This window comes from Xiphophorus couchianus, chromosome 1 (assembly GCF_001444195.1).
Source record: "Xiphophorus couchianus chromosome 1, X_couchianus-1.0, whole genome shotgun sequence".
Lineage (NCBI taxonomy): Eukaryota > Metazoa > Chordata > Actinopteri > Cyprinodontiformes > Poeciliidae > Xiphophorus > Xiphophorus couchianus.
This window is the reverse complement of record NC_040228.1, coordinates 101,936-125,400: the sequence shown is the minus strand read 5'-3', so window position 1 is coordinate 125,400 and position 23,465 is coordinate 101,936. Positions and strand designations below refer to the sequence as shown.

The 23,465-nt window shown below is 41.2% G+C and overlaps 1 protein-coding gene across 5 annotated transcripts in view; it reads left to right on the top strand.

Moving 5' to 3' along the window:
• Positions 1–22,520, top strand: part of tafa5l (TAFA chemokine like family member 5, like) — a 120,974-nt gene extending 98,454 nt beyond the window's left edge. For 3 of the 5 annotated variants that reach the window (XR_003593631.1, XM_028003384.1, XM_028003265.1), the window contains 2 exons: positions 15,629–15,672; positions 18,408–22,520. Coding sequence is in view for 2 of the 5 variants with exons in the window: in XM_028003384.1 (XP_027859185.1) it covers positions 15,629–15,672; positions 18,408–18,473 (110 nt within the window). In the remaining 3 variants the exon portion in view is untranslated. Of the gene's footprint in view, positions 1–15,628; positions 15,673–16,063; positions 16,180–18,407 lie in introns of all 5 variants that reach the window. The other 2 variants (XR_003593625.1, XR_003593653.1) reach the window with 1 other exon arrangement.
• Positions 22,521–23,465: the final 945 nt, after the last annotated feature.

Below are 23,465 nucleotides of genomic sequence, written 5' to 3'. Positions count from 1 at the left end.
TGGTTTCATACGCTGTCGCTTTATTTCTCACATACACCTTTAATATTTACCACATGCAGAAGCACTTGCAAACTGTTTAATTCTCAGTGGGACGTAGTCTTCACATGAGAACATTTTGATTCTGAAATAGACTTTATTAGACGCTGCGCACTGTTATTGTGGGATCAGCAAAGGTCTTAATTATATTTATAGATTAGAAATAATACTCAGAGACGAGTCCTTCACTGCAGGCCACGGCGGGTGGAGATTTATTACACTGTTCCACAGATCAACTTACAGTACAAAGTCCATCCATCCATCCATCCATTTTCTGTTCTCCCTTTGTCCCTAATGGGGTCGGGAGGGTTGCTGGTGCCCATCTCCAGCTACGTTGCAGGCGAGAGGCGGGGTACACCCTGGACAGGTCGCCAGTCTGTCGCAGGGCAACACAAAGACATACAGGACAAACAACCATTCACACATACACCCACCCATAGGGAGAATTTAGAGAGACCAATTAACCTAACAGTCATGTTTTTGGACTGTGGGAGGAAGCCGGAGTACCCGGAGAGAACCCACGCATGCACAGGGAGAACATGCAAACTCCGTACAGGGTCAGTGTTGAAATATAAATATTCCATTGAACTCGTTTTGTTTTCCGTGTATTTAACTGTATTCAGCCATTCATCTCAGCAACACTCATTCTACACTGCTCAAAAAAATAAAGGGAACACTCAAATAACACATCCTAGATCTGAATGAAAGAAATATTCTCATTGAATACTTTGTTCTGTACAAAGTTGAATGTGCTGACAACAAAATCACACAAAAATCATCAATAGAAATCAAATTTATTAACCAATGGAGGCCTGGATTTGGAGCCACACACAAAATTAAAGTGAAATAACACTACACGCTGATCCAACTTTAATGTAATGTCCTTAAAACAAGTCAAAATGAGGCTTAGCATTGTGTGTGGCCTCCACGTGCCTGTATGACCTCCCTACAAAGCCTGGGCATGCTCCTGATGAGGTGGCGGATGATCTCCTGAGGGATCTCCTCCCAGACCTGGACTAAAGCATCTGCCAACTCCTGGACAGTCTGTGGTGCAACGTGACGTTGGTGGATGGAGCGAGACATGATGTCCCAGATGTGCTCAATCGGATTCAGGTCTGGGGAACGGGCTGGCCAGTCCATAGCAATGCCTTCATCTTGCAGGAACTGCTGACACACTCCAGCCATGTGAGGTCTAGCATTGTCCTGCATTAGGAGGAACCCAGGGCCAACCGCACCAGCATATGGTCTCACAAGGGGTCTGAGGATCTCATCTCGGTACCTAATGGCAGTCAGGCTACCTCTGGTGAGCACATGGAGGGCTGTGCGGCCCTCCAAAGAAATGCCACCCCACACCATTACTGACCCACTGCCAAACCGGTCATGCTGAAGGATGTTGCAGGCAGCAGACCGCTCTCCACGGCGTCTCCAGACTCTGTCACGTCTGTCACATGTGCTCAGTGTGAACCTGTTTCATCTGTGAAGAGCACAAGGCGCCAGTGGCGAATTTGCCAATCCTGGTGTTCTCTGGCAAATGCCAAGCGTCCTGCACGGTGTTGGGCTGTGAGCACAACCCCCATCTGTGGACGTCGGGCCCTCATACCATCCTCATGGAGTCGGTTTCTAACCGTTTGTGCAGACACATGCACATTTGTGGCCTGCTGGAGGTCATTTTGCAGGGCTCTGGCAGTGCTCCTCCTGTTCCTTCTTGCACAAAGGCGGAGGTAGCGGTCCTGCTGCTGGGTTGTTGCCCTCCTACGGCCTCCTCCACGTCTCCTGGTGTACTGGCCTGTCTCCTGGTAGTGCCTCCAGCCTCTGGACACTACGTTGACAGACACAGCAAACCTTCTTGCCACAGCTCACATTGATGTGCCATCCTGGATGAGCTGCACTACCTGAGCCACTTGTGTGGGTTGTGGAGTCCGTCTCATGCTACCACGAGTGTGAAAGCACCACCAACATTCAAAACTGACCAAAACATCAGCCAGACAGCATAGGTACTGAGAAGTGGTCTGTGGTCTCAACTGCAGAACCACTCCTTTATTGAGTGTGTCTTGCTAATTGCCAATAATTTCCACCTGTTGTCTATTCCATTTGCACAACAGCAGGTGAAATTGATTGTCAATCAGTGTTGCTTCCTAAGTGGACAGTTTGATTTCACAGAAGTTTGATTTACTTGGAGTTATATTGTGTTGTTTAAGTGTTCCCTTTATTTTTTTGAGCAATGTATTTATATTTCTACCTGCTACCGATTTTATTACACGTCTTTCCTCCCTGGGGATTCTAGTTTATATAACTTTATTGATTATTATACTTATTTATAAAAATATAAAATTTAGTTGGCTACTGATTTAACTAGCCATTGTCCAATTTATATGTGCACACATTTAATTCTGTTAGTACTTAGTCATTTCAGCCATGGCAACAGAACCACTTACTCCTCTCCAGAAATCTCAGACAAGGAAATTAAAACAAATACTGCAGTTTAACTCACAAAACAATCCTTAAAAAACTCAGTTACTAAAACTTTGAGACTTCTCAGAGCTTCTCTCATACTCTTTAAAGGCCTTCCAGTGTCCTAACTGGGAGACCTCTGTCTCCTCAGCAGAGAGACGGAACTCAGAGTCATGCTCTCACCCGGCTGGGTTACATGGTCCGATCGACCTTTTAACCTTAGCACTTTCACAACAACTGTATAGAGATCTCAATCTCTGCGCTATTTCTTTTTCTTCTTTTTCAACAACTTAAGAGATGGCAATCTCTGCTTTTTTCTTATACATATATTCTCAGGCCACACAGAGAAATCTGCTTTCTCTCTTGGTGGAGAGTTCCATCGCTTTGAAACCGGGGAAGTTTTGAAAATTCTCCTGGCCTATTTCTAGAGATCTCAATCTCTCTTCGCAGATTCAGCTGGCTTAATATTAAAACTCATGGCCTCTTGCCATTCTCCTAACCCACGGCCTCACGCCGTATTTAACAAATCGTGATATGTTTTAATTAATCAACTCGTGAAGGCGCTTGCTCAGAATAGCTTCACCCAGCTCGCTGGAATGTGGTAACTTATAACGAGGAAAGGAAATTGCTAGAGTGTTACACATCGCCAAAAGGGCGTAAAGCCAGACTGAAAAAGGTGCTTATTTTAAGGGTTGCATATATTTCCAGAATGTAAAAGGTAACTATGAGCCTTGGTGATTAGGCAACCCCCCTTAGTGCTAAGGGATCGCTTGATGATGAGCAGAAAAGAACCTTATCACTTTTTAGCTCTTCAGACTGCCACCAGACAAGAATCCTTTCTATAATTTAATAAGCAAGAGATACAAATCTTACCTCTTTTTCTGTGTCTGGCCTGGATCCTTGTCTTGCAGCTAGTCTGGAAAGAGAGACACCTTTTTGTCCCCCTTAAGTCTGAATCGGCTGAATCGGCACGTCGGGGTCACCATTTATATGGAGGAATTTAAAGGTGCCTAAACTCATAGAATATATAAATAAAGGTTAAATAAGACTCGGAACTCCATCTGCTCATGGTCAAACGAAAAGAGATTTTTAATGCACATCTGCGGAACCAAAACATCACATACACATCGTTACAGTAGTCCCAAAATCTCTTGCCTTCTACTTCTGGTATCAGTTTTTTATAGGGTCCGAGCTCCACTGGTGTGTATTGCGAAGCCTCGACCAATGGCGTTGCTTTCCTCCATTTACGTAGTTCATTTGGCTCCGTCTTACACTGGATGTGTATTAGAAGTTCCTTGCTTGTAATGTTGCACCAGCATCTAGTTAGCCTAAATAAAATACATAAAATGAGGAGTAAACTAGGATGTCTGTTGAACAGAAACTCCTGAACTGTGCATAAATAAAAAACAGACCTTAGACACGGAGATATTTAATAAGTGGTCCTCTTTTTATTCTAGCAAGAAAAGTAAAGGTCATTCAAGAAGCGTTTGCATCTTCAAAAATAGTAAATCTTCTGACATGATTCTTAAACAGATATCTGGCATTAATGCTGCAGCCCAGAGAACGGCAGATTCATTCCCTTTCACGTTTTCATGTTTCTCCTATTAAAATCATTATTCTAATGTACTTCATTGAGAATTTGTTTTAGGCAAACACATAGTAGCGCATATTTAAGAGACAGTATTATGTGTTTTCCAGCCACACACAGTGCAGTTTTAGAGCACATTAAAAAATAACTTTGTCACCTTCAGTTGTTATAAAAAATATGGAATTTATTAGACATGGCTTTAAAGAAATTTGACTTTGCAATTTAACGCATTGAAATTAGGCCATTGTCTCTTTAACAAGTGTCTGCTTCCACCAACACTCTGCCGTCCACATCTCATCACATCCACATTTTTCTCACATGTACTTAGAAATGTTCATCAGAGTAATGCTCTGAGAAGTAGCTTGTGTAATGAGTGCAGATGTGCAGTTCCACTGGGTGTTTGCTAACTGCTGATGGCTAGTCTGAAGGAGCTGAGTGGGGAAGTTTCAGGTGAGGGCTGCTCTGTGAGGCAGAAGAACAGAGACTGCAGCTTTGAGGAGGAACTAGGTCCCACCAAGCATTTTACAAACCTTAATGGTTGCCATGGAAGGATTCCTCAAACATGCATAAAAGGTATAAGGCAACACTCCACATATCTTTATGATGAAGCAATAACATAATGCGATGTAAAGCTAAAAAAAAGTTGGTTTTACATAATACTGCCCTTTTAAGAAGTGTAATGATAATGAAGTGTCAGTTGGACAAGCTCTCACTTATTTGCTTATTAGGCTCAAGGAGCAAAAGCCCTGTGAAGCCTATTATAATTGCTCCGTTTCTTCTTATCCCTCCTGTTATGTTGTGGGTCAAATTGACCTGTTTTAAAGTTTAAACATTTTTTTTGAAATAGTTGTAAGTATTTTTTTTGCATGAAACTTTTTGTATTTGTCTTAATAGGTGCGCTCTGCATATAAATTGAAATTTTTTTCATGTTACACGTTTGCAACCACCCCTACGTCTACATTTTACATAGATATTGTCGGGTCAATTTGACCCAGCACTCAAGTTTAAGGGTAAAAAAGAAGAAAAAATGTCCAATTCTATGTTTCCTTGCAACTATGAGACATAGTCCCCCTCTCCCCCCACAGACACACACATACATGCACACGTGCACCCCTACAAGTCCACTTTCTCACTATTCTCTTTACTTCACTAGGAAACTGCAAAAAAGCAGGTGTTCATGCAACTTTTGACGGGAACCTTTTCTGTTCCCGTGGGCAATCTCCACCCACACTGAGGGCACACTCAGCAGAAGTGGGGGGAAAAACATAAATACTCTCTGCATCACTTATTTGTCTTGATTTTAATCAGTGGGTCAATTTGGCCCTGAACAGAATATGTGTCTCAAGTTCAATTATAAAGATCAACCTTGAAAAAAAAATTCAAAATGTAATATTAAAATTTTTTACAAAAGATCAGTTTCAGGGATAATTATTCTTTTTGTGTGCGTGTAGGCTTTTTCAGTGGACATAAAAAATGTAAATTAAATTTTTTATGTCCAAATGAGTAAATGAGCTAATTGTCGTCATTGATCCTTTATTTGTGAGAAATAAAAAAATCATCATTGGACATTGGCAATTTTGAAAAAATGCAAAAGAAATGGCTCCAAAGCGCCACCTAGCAACTTTCAAAGTACCCTCTGTATTGACCTTACTTTATTGTAGAGCAGGGGTCACAAACTCCAGTCCTCGAGGGCCGTAGTCCTGCAACTTTTAGATGTGCCTCTGCTGCACCACACCTGAATAGAATAATTAGGTCATTAGCAAGGCTGGGAGAACTGATCTACACAAGCAGGAGGTAATTAAGCCATTTAATTCCAGCGTTTTATACCTGTGGCACATCTAAAAACTGTAGGTCTGCGGCCCTTGAGGACTGGAGTTTGAGAGCCCTGTTGTAGAGACATGAAATTTGGCACACTTATAGACGCACAGAAAAGTCTATTTATGTCATGGTGTACTTCAATCCAAAGTTAGCGATTTTGGATTGAAGTTAAGATTTTCATGCCGTTTTGACAGTTTACAGTCTTCGCATTTGATCAAACTCATCCTAAGGATTTTTATTGATTGGGTTCAAACTTGGTCAGATTGTTCATAAGGCATGGCCGAAAAAAGTTATCAAGATATTGACTTTTTGTCAATATTTGCACATTTTGTTTTGTTTCTGTTCGCCTTTAAGAAAAGAAAAAAGGAAATGTAATACTGTTTGCAAAAAAAATCTAAAAAGTGTGGTGTGCATATGCATTCACTTCTCTTTGTTTTTGACTAATAAGGAAACAAAGCAAACCTGCTGAAAACTAAAATGTAATATTCTGGGCTTTCATGTATAAAGCGTGTGCACAAAAAAAAACGTGCAGCACCATATTTTATGCATAAGTTGGCATGTACAAAAATTAATGTGGCGTGAAAGTTTACATAAATATACACAAACTTTTTACCTGCCGTGAAAATGTGCAGCAGTCATGCAAACATTTTTTGTGGACAATAACAAACTACAATGCACAAAAGAAGCATTGGACCTGATGTTTTTCATGATTTTAATCTTTTATTGCTTAATACATCTGAATTTTTTGTGCGCCGCACTTTTCAAAATTTGTCTGTATGCCAATTTTTAGTGTGGAAAGTGTGCATTATTTATAGATAAGGCCCCTGGTCTACATGCAGAATGGTCCATGTGCCAGAAAATTAACACGCTAGAGGCATAGTGAACCATAGCTGATGGAGTTCTCCAGCAAGTACTGTTCAGAGTTGGTGTAAAAATGGATGGAGCATGGCGTGCTGTGGTGGCGTAGTGGATAGCGCGACCCATATTTGGAGGCCTTGAGTCCTCGACGCGGCCGTCGCTGGTTCGACTCCCGGGCCCAACGATATTTGCCGCATGTCTTCCCGCCTCTCCTTCCCCGTTTCCTGTCAGCCCACTGTCATATAAGGGACACTAGAGCCCACAAAAGACTTTTTGTGGGCTCAAAAAAATGGATGGAGCTGGAAAATCCTGAAAGACATTTCACCTTCAGGGAATACAGCCCAAACATCCAGCCAGATCTGCTATGGAAAGGTGTTGAGGTTTTTGTGTTAGAATGGCCCAGTCCAGGAAAAACATCCAAATCCAGTTGAAAATCTTTGGCAAGACTTGAAAACGGTTCACTGATGCTTTCCCACAGAGTGTTTCAGCTCCGTCAAAGCTGACATGACTAAAGTCTGTGGAATTGTGCAAACTATATATTTCTTTGTATTAAATCTAAAGAAGATATATTCAGTGAAAGATTCAAATTTTCTAGCTCTGTTGCGGTAAATGTTAATCTTTTATCAAAGGAACACATTATTGATGATATGATTGGACCATCGTCTTCCCTGTGAAAAGCGCATGAGTCCAACTTTAATGTTTCACTGGCTGACCTCCAGGCATTCATACACATATCTGCTCAGGAAGTGACAGCACTCTGGTCATATTGTATCTCACAGCCTCTCTCTGGTTCCTCTGGGCTAACACTTTGTAAATGGACTGCTCTGCCTTTGGTTACAGGCCGACATTCAGAAATAAATGACTGATGTTCAGACAAGGCATGTGGCACAACGAACGCAGAGGTTACACTTCGCAAAATCTACGCTTTTATCCCCCTTTCATTTCCAGGTCTTTTAATTTGTCAGGACTCAAGAGAAAATGCACTCCTCATCTGTTTGTCAGATGTTGCGGCATGATCATCAGTCTGGGCGAGGTGGAGCATGGAGCGATGCAGAAGATGTATTGGGATATTTTAGATTGATAGAGATGTTCACAAAAGAAAGAAACAGCTCAGGATTCCTATTTGACTTTCTCATATTTACTACCAGAGGTGTTGTGTTATTGTCCTAGCATGCGGCAAGAAGTTTTATGATTAGATTCTCAGTCAATATTTCCTCTTATATTTATTCATAAGGAATAGAATAGCAACACTATTTTGCAAGTTCTGCCATTCTTTAAAAAAAATTTTTTCAGTTCAACTTTAGCAAGCATATGTTGGCTCCCTCCAATCCCTCTCTCTCTCTTTTTTCCCAGCCTGAGACCCAGGGTGGATGTCGGCCCTTCTGCTGTCACTTTCGGCACACTGTGCCCCGCTCTCCTATTTGAATTTCTGTCATTGCAGGGCTTTGAATTGCCACTTGTGTTTTACCCAGAATGTCGCTTGTCTCTGGAGTTTTGTCTGGTGTGAAATTGTCTGAGCTATGGGCCACATTTCAACTCTTATTTTTTAATAATAAACACTGGACACATTCAAGCATGCTTAGCAGCACTCTCTCTATGTATTATAAATTTCTGTGAGCTATTCAGGCACTTTGTTTGTGTGTATTTTAATAAGTTGTGCAGAGCCGTCGTCCTGCTATGCACCCACCTAGGAAAGTCTGTTTTCTGTCCAGCTGAAGTGATCCTACAATCAAACGTTGAGGGCTTGTTGGGATGTTGGAAATAGTTGAAAATGATTTAATTTTTGTGAAGTGTTTTGGAAGTTTTTAAAGTGCTTAGATTTTGTATTAAATCTTTAAAACTGTTGGAAACTGTGATTTTTCATGTTTAACATATATATATTATGTTGCTTCTTGGATTACAAATATTCCAGTTGACTTAGACTTAGACTTGTACTTTATTGATCCTTTGGGAAGACTCCCTCAGGAAATTGAAGTTACCAGCAGCTCCCAGGCAAAAAAACAAAGATAACACACAGTAAGTAAAGTGCAAAAGAATACAAAATACAAATTAAATACTAAGGTACACACTAAATGTGAGTAACCAAAACCTTAAATTATGCAAGAAAAACCTTAAATTATGTAAGAAACAAGGAATAAGAATATAGAATATAAGAATATAAGTAAATATAAATACAACACAAAAAAATATATATATAAGAATTTGGCGGATAGATTGACCAGTGGTATTGCACTATGTGGTTTGACCTGATAAGTATGGAGAAAAATACAAGGGGTCACTACTCCTTCCACCCTCTGTCCTGTGTCACCTCCCCCTCCCCAGTGAGGAATTGTACAGTCTGAAGGCATGGGGGACAAAAGAGTTCTTAAATCTATTGGTCCGGCACTTGGGAAGCAGCAGTCTGTCACTGAACCGGCTCCTCTGGCTGCTGATGACGGCGTGTAGAGGGTGGCTGCTATCGTTCATGATGTCCAGCAGTTTGTTCAGTGTCCTCGCCTCTGCCACCGACACCAGAGAGTCCAGCTTCATGCCGACCACAGAGCCGGCACGCCTGGTCAGTTTGTCCAGTCTGGACGTGTCCTTCTTGGATATGCTGCCTCCCCAGCACACCACGGTGTAGAAGAGGACACTGGCAATCACAGACTGGTAGAACATCCAGAGCAGTTTGCTGCAGATGTTAAAGGACCGCAGTCTCCTCAGGAAGTACATCCTGCTCTGCACTTTCCCATACAGGTGGCTAGTGTGTTTTGACCAATCCAGTTTACTGTCCAGCCACAGCCCGAGGTATTTGTAGGCGTCCACGACCTCAACCTCAGTTCCCTCTAATGTGACTGGTCTCGGCTGTGGTCTGGACCTCCCAAAGTCTATAACCAGCTCCTTCGTCTTAGCGGTGTTGAGTTCCAGGTGGTTTGTGTGGCACCAGAGAGCAAAGTCCCTCACCAGACAGCGATACTCCTCCTCTCTGTCGTCCCTGATACATCCTACTATGGCTGTGTCATCAGCATACTTCTGTATGTGACACAGCTCCGAGTTGTAGTGGAAGTCAGAGGAGTACAGGGTGAAGAGAAGAGGGGCCAGCACTGTGCCCTGGGGGGCTCCTGTGCTGCTGACCACAGTGTCAGACACGGTGTCCTTCAGCCTGACATACTGCGGCCTGTTGGTGAGGTAACTATGGATCCAGGTGACCAGGTGCGGGTCTACTCCCATGCTGTTTAGTTTATCCTGGAGCAGAAGGGGCTGGATTGTATTAAAGGCACTGGAGAAGTCCAAAAAAAGGATCCTCACCGTGCCACTGCCCTTATCCAGGTGGGAGTGGGCCCGGTGCAGCAGGTAGAGGATGGCATCCTCCACACCAACATCTGACTGGTAGGCGAATTGCAGGAGATCCTGGGCATGTTCCACCTGGGGTCTGAGGAGGCCGAGGAAGAGCCGCTCCAGCGTCTTCATCAGGTGTGAAGTAAGTGCCACGGGCCGAAAGTCATTCAGCTCGCTGGGCCTGTTCTTCTTGGGCACTGGGACGATGCAGGATGTCTTCCAGAGGGTGGGCACTTCCCTTAGCTGCAGGCTGAGGTTGAAGATCCGCTGTAGTGGCTCTCCCAGTTCAGTAGCGCAGGTCTTCAGCAGCCTTGGACACACCTGGTCCGGCCCTGCTGCTTTCCTGGGCTTGAGCTTCCTCAGCTGTTCTCTGACCTGGTCTGTGGTGAAGTGGGGCGGGGGTTGTGCTGAGGTGTGTGGGGGGGTTGTCAGTGTAGTGTTGTCTGGAGGGAGGTGTGTGGTAAGGAGCAGGGGTGGCTGCAGTGAGAGAGGGGCTTGGGGGGCCATGGACTGGTTGAACCTGTTGAAGAAGTTGTTCAGTTCGTTTGCCCTCTCCATTGTTCCCCCAACGACTCTGGTCTTTGTGTTGAGGCCAGTGATGGTCCTCACACCTTCCCAGACCTCCTTCATGTTGTTCTCTCTCAGCTTCTGCTCCACCTTTCTCCTGTAACTGTCTTTTGCTTCCCTCACACACTGTTTCACCTCCTGCTGTGCTGCCTTCATGGCCTCCCTGTCTCCTCTCCTGAAGGCAGCCTTCTTCTTATTGAGGACAGTTTTGACTTCCCGCGTTACCCATGGCTTGTTATTAGGGTAACAGCGGACAGTCTTGGCAGGGGATACCACATCTGCACAGAAGTTCAGATAGTCTGTCAGGCAGTGTGTCAGCCCCTCTATGTCCTTGCTATGCGGGCTGAACAGTGCATCCCAGTCCGTGGTGTTATAACAGTCTCTCAGAGCACTCTCCATCTCAGGGGACCACCTCCTGATGGAGCGGGATGTTGTAGGCTGCTTTTGGACCAGGGGGGTGTACAGTGGCTGTAAGTGAACGAGGTTGTGATCTGACTTCCCTAGTGGGGGTAGGAGTGTTGCTCTGTATGCATCCCTCACATTGGCATACAGGAGGTCGATTGTCCTGTTATTCCTAGTGTGGCAGTCAACAGCTTGGTGGAAAGTGGCCAAAGTAGAGTCCAAAGTCACATGATTGAAGTCCCTAGAAATTATAATAAAAGCGTCAGGATGTTGTGTCTGTAGCCTTGCTGTGACAGAGTGGATTTTTTCACATGCAGTGGTAGCGTCCGCTCTCGGTGGGATGTAAACGCAGATGGAGATCACGTGACTAAACTCCCTCGGCAGGTAGTATGGCCGCAGGCTAACGGCTAGTAGCTCGAGGTCCCGGCAACACCAAACAGTCTTTACAGTGATATGTCCTGGGTTACACCATCGGTTGTTCACATACATGATGAGTCCCCCACCTTTTCTTTTACCGCTCGCTTTCGTGTCCCTATCAGCCCTCACAGCGGTGAATCCTGGCAGGTCCACGTTACCATCCAGCACGAGGTGGTTTAGCCATGTCTCTGTAAAGATGAACAAGCTGCTCTCTCTGTAGATCCGCTGGTTGTTCAGTGCAGACAGCTCATCGATCTTGTTCGGCAGCGAGTTCACATTCCCCATGATTACAGTGGGAATCGATGGCTTGTATAGCCTCCTATTGCCCGCTAGCTTGGCCTTCAGTTTAGCCCCAGCCTTGCAGCCCCTCGGTCTCCTCCTCAGCTCCACCGGAATGTTGTGCCTTATGCCGGCTTGTCCCATTGTTCTCCAGTCCAGCAGTTCCTCTCTTGAATAAGTGAGAAAAAAGTCTCCTGGTTGCGTATTTGGTTTGAAATTATCCATGGGATAAATAAAGAGCACACACAGCAACTTAAGAAGTTTAGGAAAAAAGCTAAAAACTAAAAACTGTAGAGCTACTGGAGAGGCAGCCGTCTCCCACAGCGCCAAAGGTCAATTGTTGTTACCTTGATAATTGAAGCAGCCCCTGCTGAGTGAGTGCTGCACTGTATTTGGCCTTCATTCACGTTTAAAAAAGTCTGAATATGCTTCTAAATTGCCTTTTAAACAGACTAATGCATCGTTGTCATTCATCTTTTAACAATTGTTCAGGAATTAGCGGGGCTCTCTTCTAAGGGGACCTCTGTTGCTCCAAGAAAAGAGCATTATTTACTTTTTGTAGTGTTTCCATAAGGATATGAATAATCTCTGTTGAGATTAGTGGAGATGCTGTAGAAGAGGGATTGTTATGGAGAAATAGCTAGAATACCAGCTGCTGAGGAGGCAGTCCACTAACAGTCAGGACACAGAATGTGCTTATAAAGATGACAGGTCAGTTCAGAGATCGTTAGATTGAGATATCGCCATCTAATAACCTCTGAAATGACCTGTGAAACTGTACACATGTACAGTTTTCAAAATCAAAATCTTAAGGGCTGAGTCTTAACCATGAGCAGAGCAAAACAAATTTTCTAACAAATTAACAGACTGCAAAGCTGTTAGCATGTCAGTCTGTTAGCTAACAGCCAGCTAGTTCTTAATAACAATAATAACTTAATTTATAAAGCGTTTTCACAGGAAGCACTTAACAGTTACAAGGAAACGAGACAAAAGTAAAACAGTACAGATTAAAAACAGATAAAATACCAGAAGACAGTAAAACAAAAGTAGAGCTTAAAACTAATTGGGCAGAATAAACAAGTGGGTCTCTAACTTAGCCTTAGCTTTGCTTCTTTTTCTTTGGCGCTTGTAGTATAAGAGCTTGTCTCTCACATGTTGAGACAGTCTGCTAGCTATGTTATCATAAAACATGGCGCTGCAAAGAACTTGATTCTTTTACAAACTGTTATTATTCACACATATGCTACTTTCTGGACAAACAGATGATATTATTGAGCAAGCACTAATTAAAGTTGACTTGACTTTAATTACTTGAGAACCTTGTGGTTCCCATGACAACAGAAAAAATGTTTCTTCATTCCAGATTAGTGAGGTTACCTTTAGTTTTGAATAAAATAATTATTACATAGACTTTAACGTGTACAAAATTTTAAGCACACCTTTTTTTTACATGCAGTTTTCATGTAAAAAAAGATGTGTCTGCCCATGTAAAGGTTAAAGAGACAGCTGTCCAGTTTCAAGGCGTTAAATTTTAAAGTCAAATTTTGTTTAAGTCATATTTGATATATACTAGGGTGACCAAACGTCCGTGTTTCATGTCCTGTCCCGGGTTTTTTTTAGAAAGTGAGGAAATGTCCTGTTTTTTAAATTTCCTTCATTAAATTTACAGGCACTAGGGCACTGCGCACGGTGCTGCGTGTGACGTAATCCCTGAGCCGCGTCAGTGCGGGCAGCCCTCTTCTTAATCAGAAGATAGATAGCGTTGTTGTCAGTACCCAACAACATGCCAAAGCGCAAATGTATGGAGTTTCCCCGCTTTTAGAACACCCCTGCCCCCCCACGCTCCAGGTTGTCCTGGCTTCCCCAAATTAAAATATGGTCACCCTAATATATACAGCGTTTATTTGATAATTGGAGATAGCATAGTTACTTGATCAAATGGCACCATGTGGCTGGAAAACACATTAACCTGCCCCCTTAAATTTCATAGCAACTTTAGCAATTAGCAGAGCTTTGGTTCTCACTTCTTATCTGCGAATCTCCCTCATCCATATGGGAGATAAATGCATCTTGGATGTCCTTGGGTCCTCTGTCTTGTAAACACTAGAGGCAATGAGTGCTGTTTACAGGAGAGCATGACGCACAAACAGCGTGCTTCATCTCTCGTGCCAGTTGGTCCCATGGGGCCAAACTCACCGTGTTACCCTTTTAATTAGTGGCAGCAGTTAATAGTCCCGGTTGCCTGTGCTGCCTCAGCACTCTTGCCCTGACTTCAAGAATCCCCTTCGATCAATAGCAAACACTTGGACTGAGACAGAGAGACAAAGAAGAGGCAGGAACTTACACTGTGGGGACGCAGGTCTGATAATTTATTTACAGGAAAATCAAATGGATTTTCCTGGCAACTGATGGGATCTGCATTAGCTCCCCCCCCCTCTCTTGTGCCTTTAAAGAGATAAGACCTGTGGGTTTTTCAAGACCCACAGAGTCCCTCTTAATCACTTTCTCCTTTCCCCCACTTCTTCGAAAATGAATGCAAAGAAGCAAAGGGTCTGCCCAGATGATTCTATTGTGCCCTTATAAACGTTTATCCCTTTTAACCACTCACATCCTGTGCTCATTTCTTTTCTTGTTTTGATTTAAAGATGCAGTGGAAGTACTTAGCATTTAGATGACATGCTGCGAGAGAGGTGTGATGGATCAGCACCTCTTCAGAGAACTGAATTTCTTTAAAGGCAACAGGGCTAGGCAGGACGGACAAAGTGACTGATAGCGGAGTGACAGGCGGGGGGCAGGCGGTGGAATACCAAGTCGGAACGCCGCGGCGGAAGAGTGGGACCGGCTGCTGGGAATGCCAATGCTCCTCCCAGACAGCTTGTCTCGCTAAGGTACCTCTGATCAAAAGTGGCTCATTCGCTAGTTTTGAGAAGGCATAGAAGCTGTTTTCATCTTGTGGTCAGAGGAAAACAATTATGAGAGGACTGTAGTTATTGTGTTCACAATGAAACAATGAAGATTACTCTTTATCATTCTTCCTTACCGCTAATCCAATGAAAGAATAGTAGGTTCTAATCAAAGAAAAAGTTTTCTCTTGAATGCAAATGATGAGATGGTTATTATATGCTCCTTGTATATTCAGATTGAGGAGCAAAGCAGCACCTGTTAGCGTATGAAGTTACCACAAGCTCCTTATCTTCTAAAGATTCACAGCAGTTCTGTTTAGTTTGCTTTAATCAAACTCCAGCAAATTTGTCTAGAAGATCTGGTTCGTTTGGGGAGGGATGAATGCATAATTGAACTTTGATGCGGACCAAAAAAGCAAACTCTGGTTTGCCTAAAAACCTAGGTCTCGATTCGGTTGTAGTTTGAATACATAAGTGAATACTAACTGGACCAGAGAAAACTTCAGAAGCAGGAAGTAGACTACAGTGCTCCAAGTTAAATACAAACATACTAGCCTACCACTAGCTGGAGAAACAGCTTACAGTCTTTTATCAACTACAAAAGCGATAAAAGACTGCTCCAACTGCTAAAACCTCCATTTTTGTTTGCCCTTTTTTAAAGAAGGAAGTTGCACTCAGTGTCTTTTTCAGAGGTTTTGTATTGTTCATTCAGTGGTTCTAGGTTCAGCGCCACCACAGGTGACGAGGGGAACAGGTTGGTCAAAGGATTTGGTTTGTCTGACACAGTGCTGTGTGAAAGAAAACCACAGCAGCTGAAAATGTAATCAAGTCTACCCCACTATCAAGTCTCAAAACATCCTAAAAAATTTAACTTGAAGATTGGTACTTTCAAATGAAATGATCATGTTGTGTGTAATTTGTGTATAATTGAAGAAATGAGATGTTTGTGTCAGCACTATTCACTTGATTCTCACCCTCTACTTTTCTTTTTCAGCCTTTGCCCAGGGAGCCGTCGTAGGACAAAGGGGAAAACAGCAAGTATGAATTTTGGATAACAAGCTCATTTATGCTGATTTGCAAGCTGATAACCTGACCTTGGTTTGAGGCATTTTGTGCTATGTATTTCTGCTGTTATAATAACTTTAAGCAAAAATCCCACATTGGAGTAGTAATTAAAAAAGCAAAACAAAAAAAGCAGAAAGTTAATTAATTAGGCTATTTTAATTTTTCATACACAAGAGGGCAGAAATCAGGAAGCCATATTTTAAATTCAAAAATTTACAAAATGTCCAGAGGTTCATTAAGCAAATCAGCATTTGGTCTCTATTCATCATGTGTTTTCCACCAACACATTTATGACTAAGCTCAACCTGTCTTAAGCCCTTGGCTATAATTGAAACCTCCATTTCATAAACACTCTTATATTTAGTCAGCAACAGCCCCACAAATGAGAGGCCAAACTGCGCTGCGCAGCCTTTGGCTCTGAGGACCCGAGACGCTTGGGGGATTCGTGAAATGCAGCAAGTCTCTTTATCTCATCGCCAGGTCAGAGATAAATTTCAAGAAAATCCTGTCATTTTTATGTCTGCGTAGTTACAGCTGTAAATCTGAAATAACAACCTCATAACTGCCCCAGCTACAGATTTGGCAACTTTGTCACAACAGAAATGAAAAATCGACAACTTTTTTAGTCTCGTAGTTTTGATGTTTGTTGAATAAGTCAGGCTTTAGAACATTATTTTTGTAAACACGGTCAGAACCTGGAGTCGGGCCTCTTAAAAGTAGAGGAGGGTAGAAACAGTTAATCTTGGATGAAGGAAAACCACAAAGGAATTGTCAGCTTGTCAGGATGTAGGCACTTTGATGATTTTTTGGGGTAAAAAAAACTTGAAATCAGGGTTGTTATGGGTAGTTTTACTAAACATAACAACAAAAACAGCTCCCCTGGGTTCGCATCAAAGGTAAAAGCTTCTTCAAAAGTCCAAGCTTTCTTTCAAAACAAAGCAGGAGAGAGTGTATCCAAGAATAGTTCTTGACAAAAGCAATTTGTGGAAATGTTGTATTTATAAAATAACCTAAACAACAAGAATTGCTAGTGCTAGGATTACGTATCCTACACCCTTCTACACCAAGGTCGTCCTATTAAAAGCCGGTCAGGCTAGAGCCGATGATTCATACCCGCATAGCAGGTAAAAACATAGGGAAATGTGCTAAAAAATAAAATTAATCCCTGTCCAGGGAACGTCGACTGAGTATCTGTGAAGCTTTAATATTCTGCAAAAACACAATTATTTGGAAACAACATGCTTTATGTCTCCTAGCCAATATCCGAAGATTGATTTTTCCCTCCTCCACTGAGAAAACAAAATGAATCATATACAATTGCCAAGGACAGGGAGAAAAGGGGAATTGGTGGAGTCATAAATATTTATTTGCCCGGCCCTGGGAATTTGTGCAATTCTATATGGATTTATCAACTTATATTGAAGTGTCTGCATGGTTTATATGGGCAGTCTTGAAATGTCACATTTGTCCACTGTTGCCCTGAATCATTTATGCATTAACATTTATAGATTAATACATATAACATATTCATGGTGCGAGTCCACTCATTTGGCAAGGTTATCCTGATTAAGTGATTGGTTAAATTAAATCATTAACTGTAGGACTTCAACTGAGGGTGAAATATCTTCACATTCAGAATACTGTATGATTCTGGCTTTTGGGTTTTTTTGCTACCATCACATACAAGCGATGTGAGATCTTTTCATTTGGGTTAGAATTTTTAAAATGAGAAGCAAATAATAAATAGTGTTAATTGATTCTGGGTAAAATAATCTTGTGTGAAGTGTTAAAATCAATCAAATGAATTACATTCCTCACTTTGTTCAGGCTGAAGTCAGGTTAACTAATGTAAATTGTGGTGGTTAAGATTTATTAGAGAACTAATTGATATTTTAATACCACTAATTAATGTCTACATGTAGCTGAAATGTCTAAGAATACTACAAATATGCGCTGATGTTTGAATTAAGTCTCTCTGTATTATAAAGATTAAACACATCCTTGTCTAAATTTTGCAGGTGTGACATCAAAAAATTATTTTCAGTCTTTTTCTATCTTTAAATGACATGCAACCTGTTCAATTCACCTGAAAAACAAACAAAGCTGTTGAGAAGAAAATAGAAACACTTTCTAAATGCTGTTTTATGTACCTTTTAAATCCAGTTTCAGCATTCAGTCTGCAATGGTGTGGTGCCATTAGTTGTTTTGTACATCTGACAAAAATCTCCTGTATTTGTTGTGTGTTCCTTTCTTCAAAAAGAAAATATCCAGACATGGCTAAAAAACATATGTAGCCCTGGCCAAGGCACTAAACTCCAAGTTGCCAACCAAAGTGGGTATTTCAGAGATGTCCTTAGAATCTGACTGATTTGGTGAATTTTATCGGCAGGACTTGAACAGTGCTGTTCTGCACAACTTTGTGCCGGTCTGTTGATAAAATCCCAATGAAATACATTGAAGTTTGTAGCTTTTACAGCTAGGTGTAACCCCCCGTTCCCTAAAACTCATAGGATTTACAACCTTTTCAGTCCAGTAGTGGTGTTGATAAGATAATTGAATTAGATTAGGACTTGTGCTGTTAGATAGTAAGCAGCACGTTGTATTATGATAGAACATATTGTTAGCATTGTACCATAGACTAAAAAAGGTTTGCTGAATCAAATCCTTTGATCGTTTAATGTCTTGTCTTTCTTCTTTCTTCTCTTCAGGGTCACAAACATGTTTTTGTCAAAACAAAGCAGTGGCCAGTCACTATATCTGTATCCATTCACTAACGGGCCTCACAAAATCTCCTCAAGGACTGACCTCCCAGGACAAAAAAAAGCTTCTCCAGTCACTCCAGTGACTCTTGGGATAATTCTGAGAAGCCTCAGCTGAGCCTCTCAATACACCAACAGCATCAAACTTTCACCACAGACTGATTTACCAAGTCATCACTGAGAGAGAAAGAAAATTCCCTATGAGGAACAGTTTTTAGTGGAGCATTGACTTTCTGGCCTTTTTATGCTGTTGTGTCCTCCACCACCTGATTTCTAAGGGAAGGATCCTTGAAGATCTTTTTATTCATACCTTTTGTGACTGGATTCAAACTTATGAGGAGCTTCTTTTAAGAGTCAGCCGTTTTAGCGTCCTTACATTCCCCTCCATGAAGCCGTAATAACCCAGTCACATTTCATTAACAACACTTTGCTGCTAAAGAGCTGTGATTTTACTGACGCTGAGCCAAACACTGTAGTCTGCCAGATTAGAGCCTTTAACACCTTTCTCTCATTTGACTCGGTGGAACTTTACAAGGCTGAGGAGAACACCGCAGGACCATCACTGGGAAGCAGTGAGGAAAGTCACATAGACAACAGGAAGACGTCATTGTGTATGGCTCCTTGCTGAAAGTCGGTATTATGTGGACGCTTTGGTTGACTTAGTTTGTGTCTTTTGTTGGTTTTTTTTATGTGGCGCAAACATAGCCTAGCAGAGTAGTTTTTGTCAATGAACCTGAGCCATATTGTCCACACCACTGGGAGTATTTAGCAAATGTGGACCCCCGGCTCATTTTATGTGTTTTGGGAGATGGTGCATGTCTGCATCTGTCCATGTGTGTCATTCTCTGTGGGGGTGAACGTTTATGTGTGTGTGTGCGTGCCGGGGTGTGTGTGTGTGTGCATGAGTACAACAGGAAACACACTGTGAAATAAGTCCTATCCAATGCATTATTCATACTCTTGTATATTTTTGGGACATGCCCAGACTAGAGCTCACCATCTGGCGAAGAGAATTTCACAAATGTTGGATCCAGTTCATATCCATAGTTTCACCTTTTGCTTTTTTTTTTTTTCGGTTTCCCTCTTCCTGTGGTATTTACAGATATTTTTACTGAAGTAACAAATGGTTAAACCTGGATCACAACTGGTCAAATCAGTTAAATCCTCTAATCAAGCTCTTGTTTATGTGATTAATATTATTTCTGAATCCAATCAAAATTGAATATATTTTGATATACACGTCCAGCTCTTTGCAGGACGTGGTATTTGCAGATATTGATGATAGTGTGACTTATTTTAAAAATGTATGTAGCTCAATATATATCAGACAAATATATTTTGTGTTATCATTAAAGGGCAGCAGAACTGTTTGATTTGGGTGGACACAAAAACATAAGCACTTCTAACAATACTCAGCCTGAACATTGTAAAATTAGTCAACATTCTCCTACATTTTGAAGATTATTTTATTTTTTGTTTTCATTTCTGGCAAGAAGACAGGAACAGTCTGCTTTATGATGCTGAAGTGTTTTAGTTCATGTGTCCATTCCATTTGTTTAATTCTTTCTACTCAAAAACAAAAAATCCTCCTGTACGTCTCCATTGACTGTTTGCATTCGAGGATATAAATAATGTCTGTTTCGGATGAACATGGCGTATTTGTGAGAATCGATTTACACCACTCAAATCCTGTGGGTTGCGACAGTTTTGTACACTGTTCAAACATTGGTTTAGGCTTTATAGCTCGGTTTAAGGCATTATGTGTACAAAGGCTTGTAAGAAATCCAAAATAGCAAGTGTGTTTATGAGAGATTTGCTTCGTGTGTGTTTGTTTTTTCCAGGTCAGCTATGGTCTGTATTGTGAGAAAATATCCATTTCCATCTAATTCAATGGTTTTGATTTCATGTAGCCTTTTTAATCACTCCTTTGGTTTTGAACTCTGTGTAAATAAATTGTCGCTTTGATTTGACTACATGCCACTTTCGGTGCTGCTGCAGATGGATTCATTAAAACTTTTGAACTGGAACGTAGTTAGAAGTACAAATGAATTTTTTTTTTTCCTATTGGTGAAAACATGGTGCAGTATGAGATTTTAACAGTATGGTCATCTTGATTAACTTACATTTGTTTCACTGAATTATGCTATTTATACTATTATGGAATGCATTTCAATAGTTTAGGAAAATACGGATTTGGGTTTCGAACTGTCTACCATCACATGTGACATTATAGCCCCACCAATCTGATCTTCACATAATCCTGATGTATTATTGAACCTGTTGAAAAAGTGTTAAAGACACATGTGCTGTTGCAGCATTGTCAACAATATCCAACAGTTAAGGTAGTGTCCCGACTTCTCTTTCTACTCTATGCAGACTCTCTGCAGAAATCTTTATTTCTGCAGAGATTTACTTACTAAGGTAAGTAAATCTTCATTTCTGCAGACAGAAAGTCAGCTGAGGGCTTGGAAAATTTCCAACTGATGTTCTCTGGCTTATTTGATCATGCCAGCTAATAATCATTGAAGCACTTGGGGAATATTAACATTTTTCTCCAGAATATCTGCATTCACTCTTATTTTACGGCATATATTATTTATATAAGTTGTAATACTGATGCTGTGAAATATTTGGCGTCCAAGAAGTTGGATTTGACTAAACTCACATTCTTTATGCTTCAGTTTTAGATGTGTTACGGGTTCTGGAGTGTTATTTACTTGAAGCCACGTCTTTTCTCTGAATCACAAGGAAGATTCACAACAACGTTTTGGGTATACCTTTGTGAGCTTGCGACTAAGCTATATTCATAAATGATCTCTAAAAAGCAAAAGTTTCTGCAAACGTTTTTTGCAGAAAACAAAAATGTTGTTTTAAAATTGGTAGAAAAAAGCACAGGGCCCCCTCTGCCACACAGCTGACTGACAACTTGTAGCAACAAGTAAGATGGAAACTTCATGCTATACTACATGTGTCTAGAGAAAACATTGCATTGTCTCTATTGTAGTAAAAAAAGTTTAGGTCATAACAGTGATCTGGTTTTTTATTTGCGTTTTTAACCATGGTATAGATTGAGAAGCAAACAGGCTGATACCTGTGTCAGCACAAATGGCCAAACTAAAACAGATTTTCATTCATCTAAAGCAGTTGTAACTCACTTGAATGCCTCAACAAAATCCCACTGTGACTGTGGTCTGCGTCTGTTGTTCCCTAAAACAAGTCAAAATGTAACTTACATTGACTTCTGTATTACATTCGATACCCAACAGTGAGACACCCCATTGTATTAAGATCTGATGCAATGTCTTTATTTACCTGACTGAATTTGAAAACAAATTAATTTAATAAGTAAGCCAAATTAAAGGCGATACCCTTAACATTTAAAGGCACTACACAATGATGAAAGAGTGTCTACTCAGTGGTAAGGCATCTGACTGCAATTTGAAATGCCCCTCTGTAATGATACTATTCATTTCTGGTTTGTTTGTGCAGATATAATTATTAGTAGTTCCCAGAATCCCTTTAAAGAATAAGGGGAAAAATACATCCTTCTTCCCAATACAGTTTGTTTCATTGATATTGCTTGTGTTTTGCCCTCTCACTTTTGGTTTGTAGAAGTAAATATCTGATGACGAAATGGTCAAAATGTAGTAGCATTCATTGTCTTCAATGATTTTTCAGTTGGCTATAAAAGCTCTTAGATGTGTAGATGCAGTTGCTGCTGTGCCAAATGTTCCCACTCAACTCCCACTCAGGGAGAGATGTTCTTTCAACTCAAACCCAGCTGCTTCCTTCCTTCCAGTTTCAATTTTCTTGCTTGCTGTCTCCAGGTTTTGTATGTGGGCTACTATGAGGATCAATAGTGAAAAGATCTGTCATGAAGCAGCTTTTGCAAGCTACAGCATTTTGGTCATTTCAAACCAACAAACATTGATGGTTAATGTAAATGAGCATACATGCACCGTTTGCATCTATTCTTTGTAAGATGTGAAAATGCTGTAGTATAAAGGCTGAAAATTCCTCAGAAAAATCCAACTTCATTGAAATAAAATCCCTTTAAATACAGCTATGGTTATTAAAACATATCTTATGAGATTAGACCCATTTCACCTTCTTGCTTTTACCCCTGAGACCTGGAACTAAAGCTTTGCAGGTCAATGCAAGGTCAAAAAACCTACAAAATGTAAGCTAGTCACGCTGCTGGATCTCTTATCTGACCTGTATTTCCACGATGTGAAAAACACTCCAAAAGTGGTGCATGTAACTAGATTACAGGAAAAGCCAGGTGGCTACAAATGTTCTTGGACATGTTGAAGCATTAGTATTGCAGCAGTCATAAGTACATATGTGAACAATGCAACAGAATTATTTAGCCAATTCTGCTGCAGAATTGACTAAACAATCACCCTATCATAGCATTACTTAATATCATGCAACATAATGCAAAAGCTTTGTCTAAGCCAGTGGTCCCCAACCCCCGGGCCGCGGACCAATTGGTACCAGGCCGCGCAACAAATAATTAAATATTTCCGTGTTATGTATTGAGTCTGGAGGATCTTTTATTTTGAAAATCCTTTAACTGGATTCTGTCAGTTACGTCTTGGGCGGCAACATTGAGCCCACAAACAGCATCGGTTTCGGTCTCCTCCCTATGCGCGCGCACCTCCCCCGTCCGCAGCAAATTTGCAAAGTCTTAATCGGTCCGCCGTACTAAAAAGGTTGGGGACCACTGGTCTACGCCGTTGAAGATTCACTTAATTTTCGATTTATAAAACTCAAAGTGGAACTGATAGTACAACCTACTTTTCATTTTTTTGCCTCACAATCTTCTGAATATTTGGGATAGATTAGAGCACTCAAACTTCCTTCCCAAGTGGTCAGTATATCAGTAGAATATGGTCAAAACAAAACAAAACACAAAACAGTGACACTATCCTGTACAAAATATAACACAACCACCTGTTGTAGGTGAACACGTGAATTTCACATACATGATGACAATACAGACAC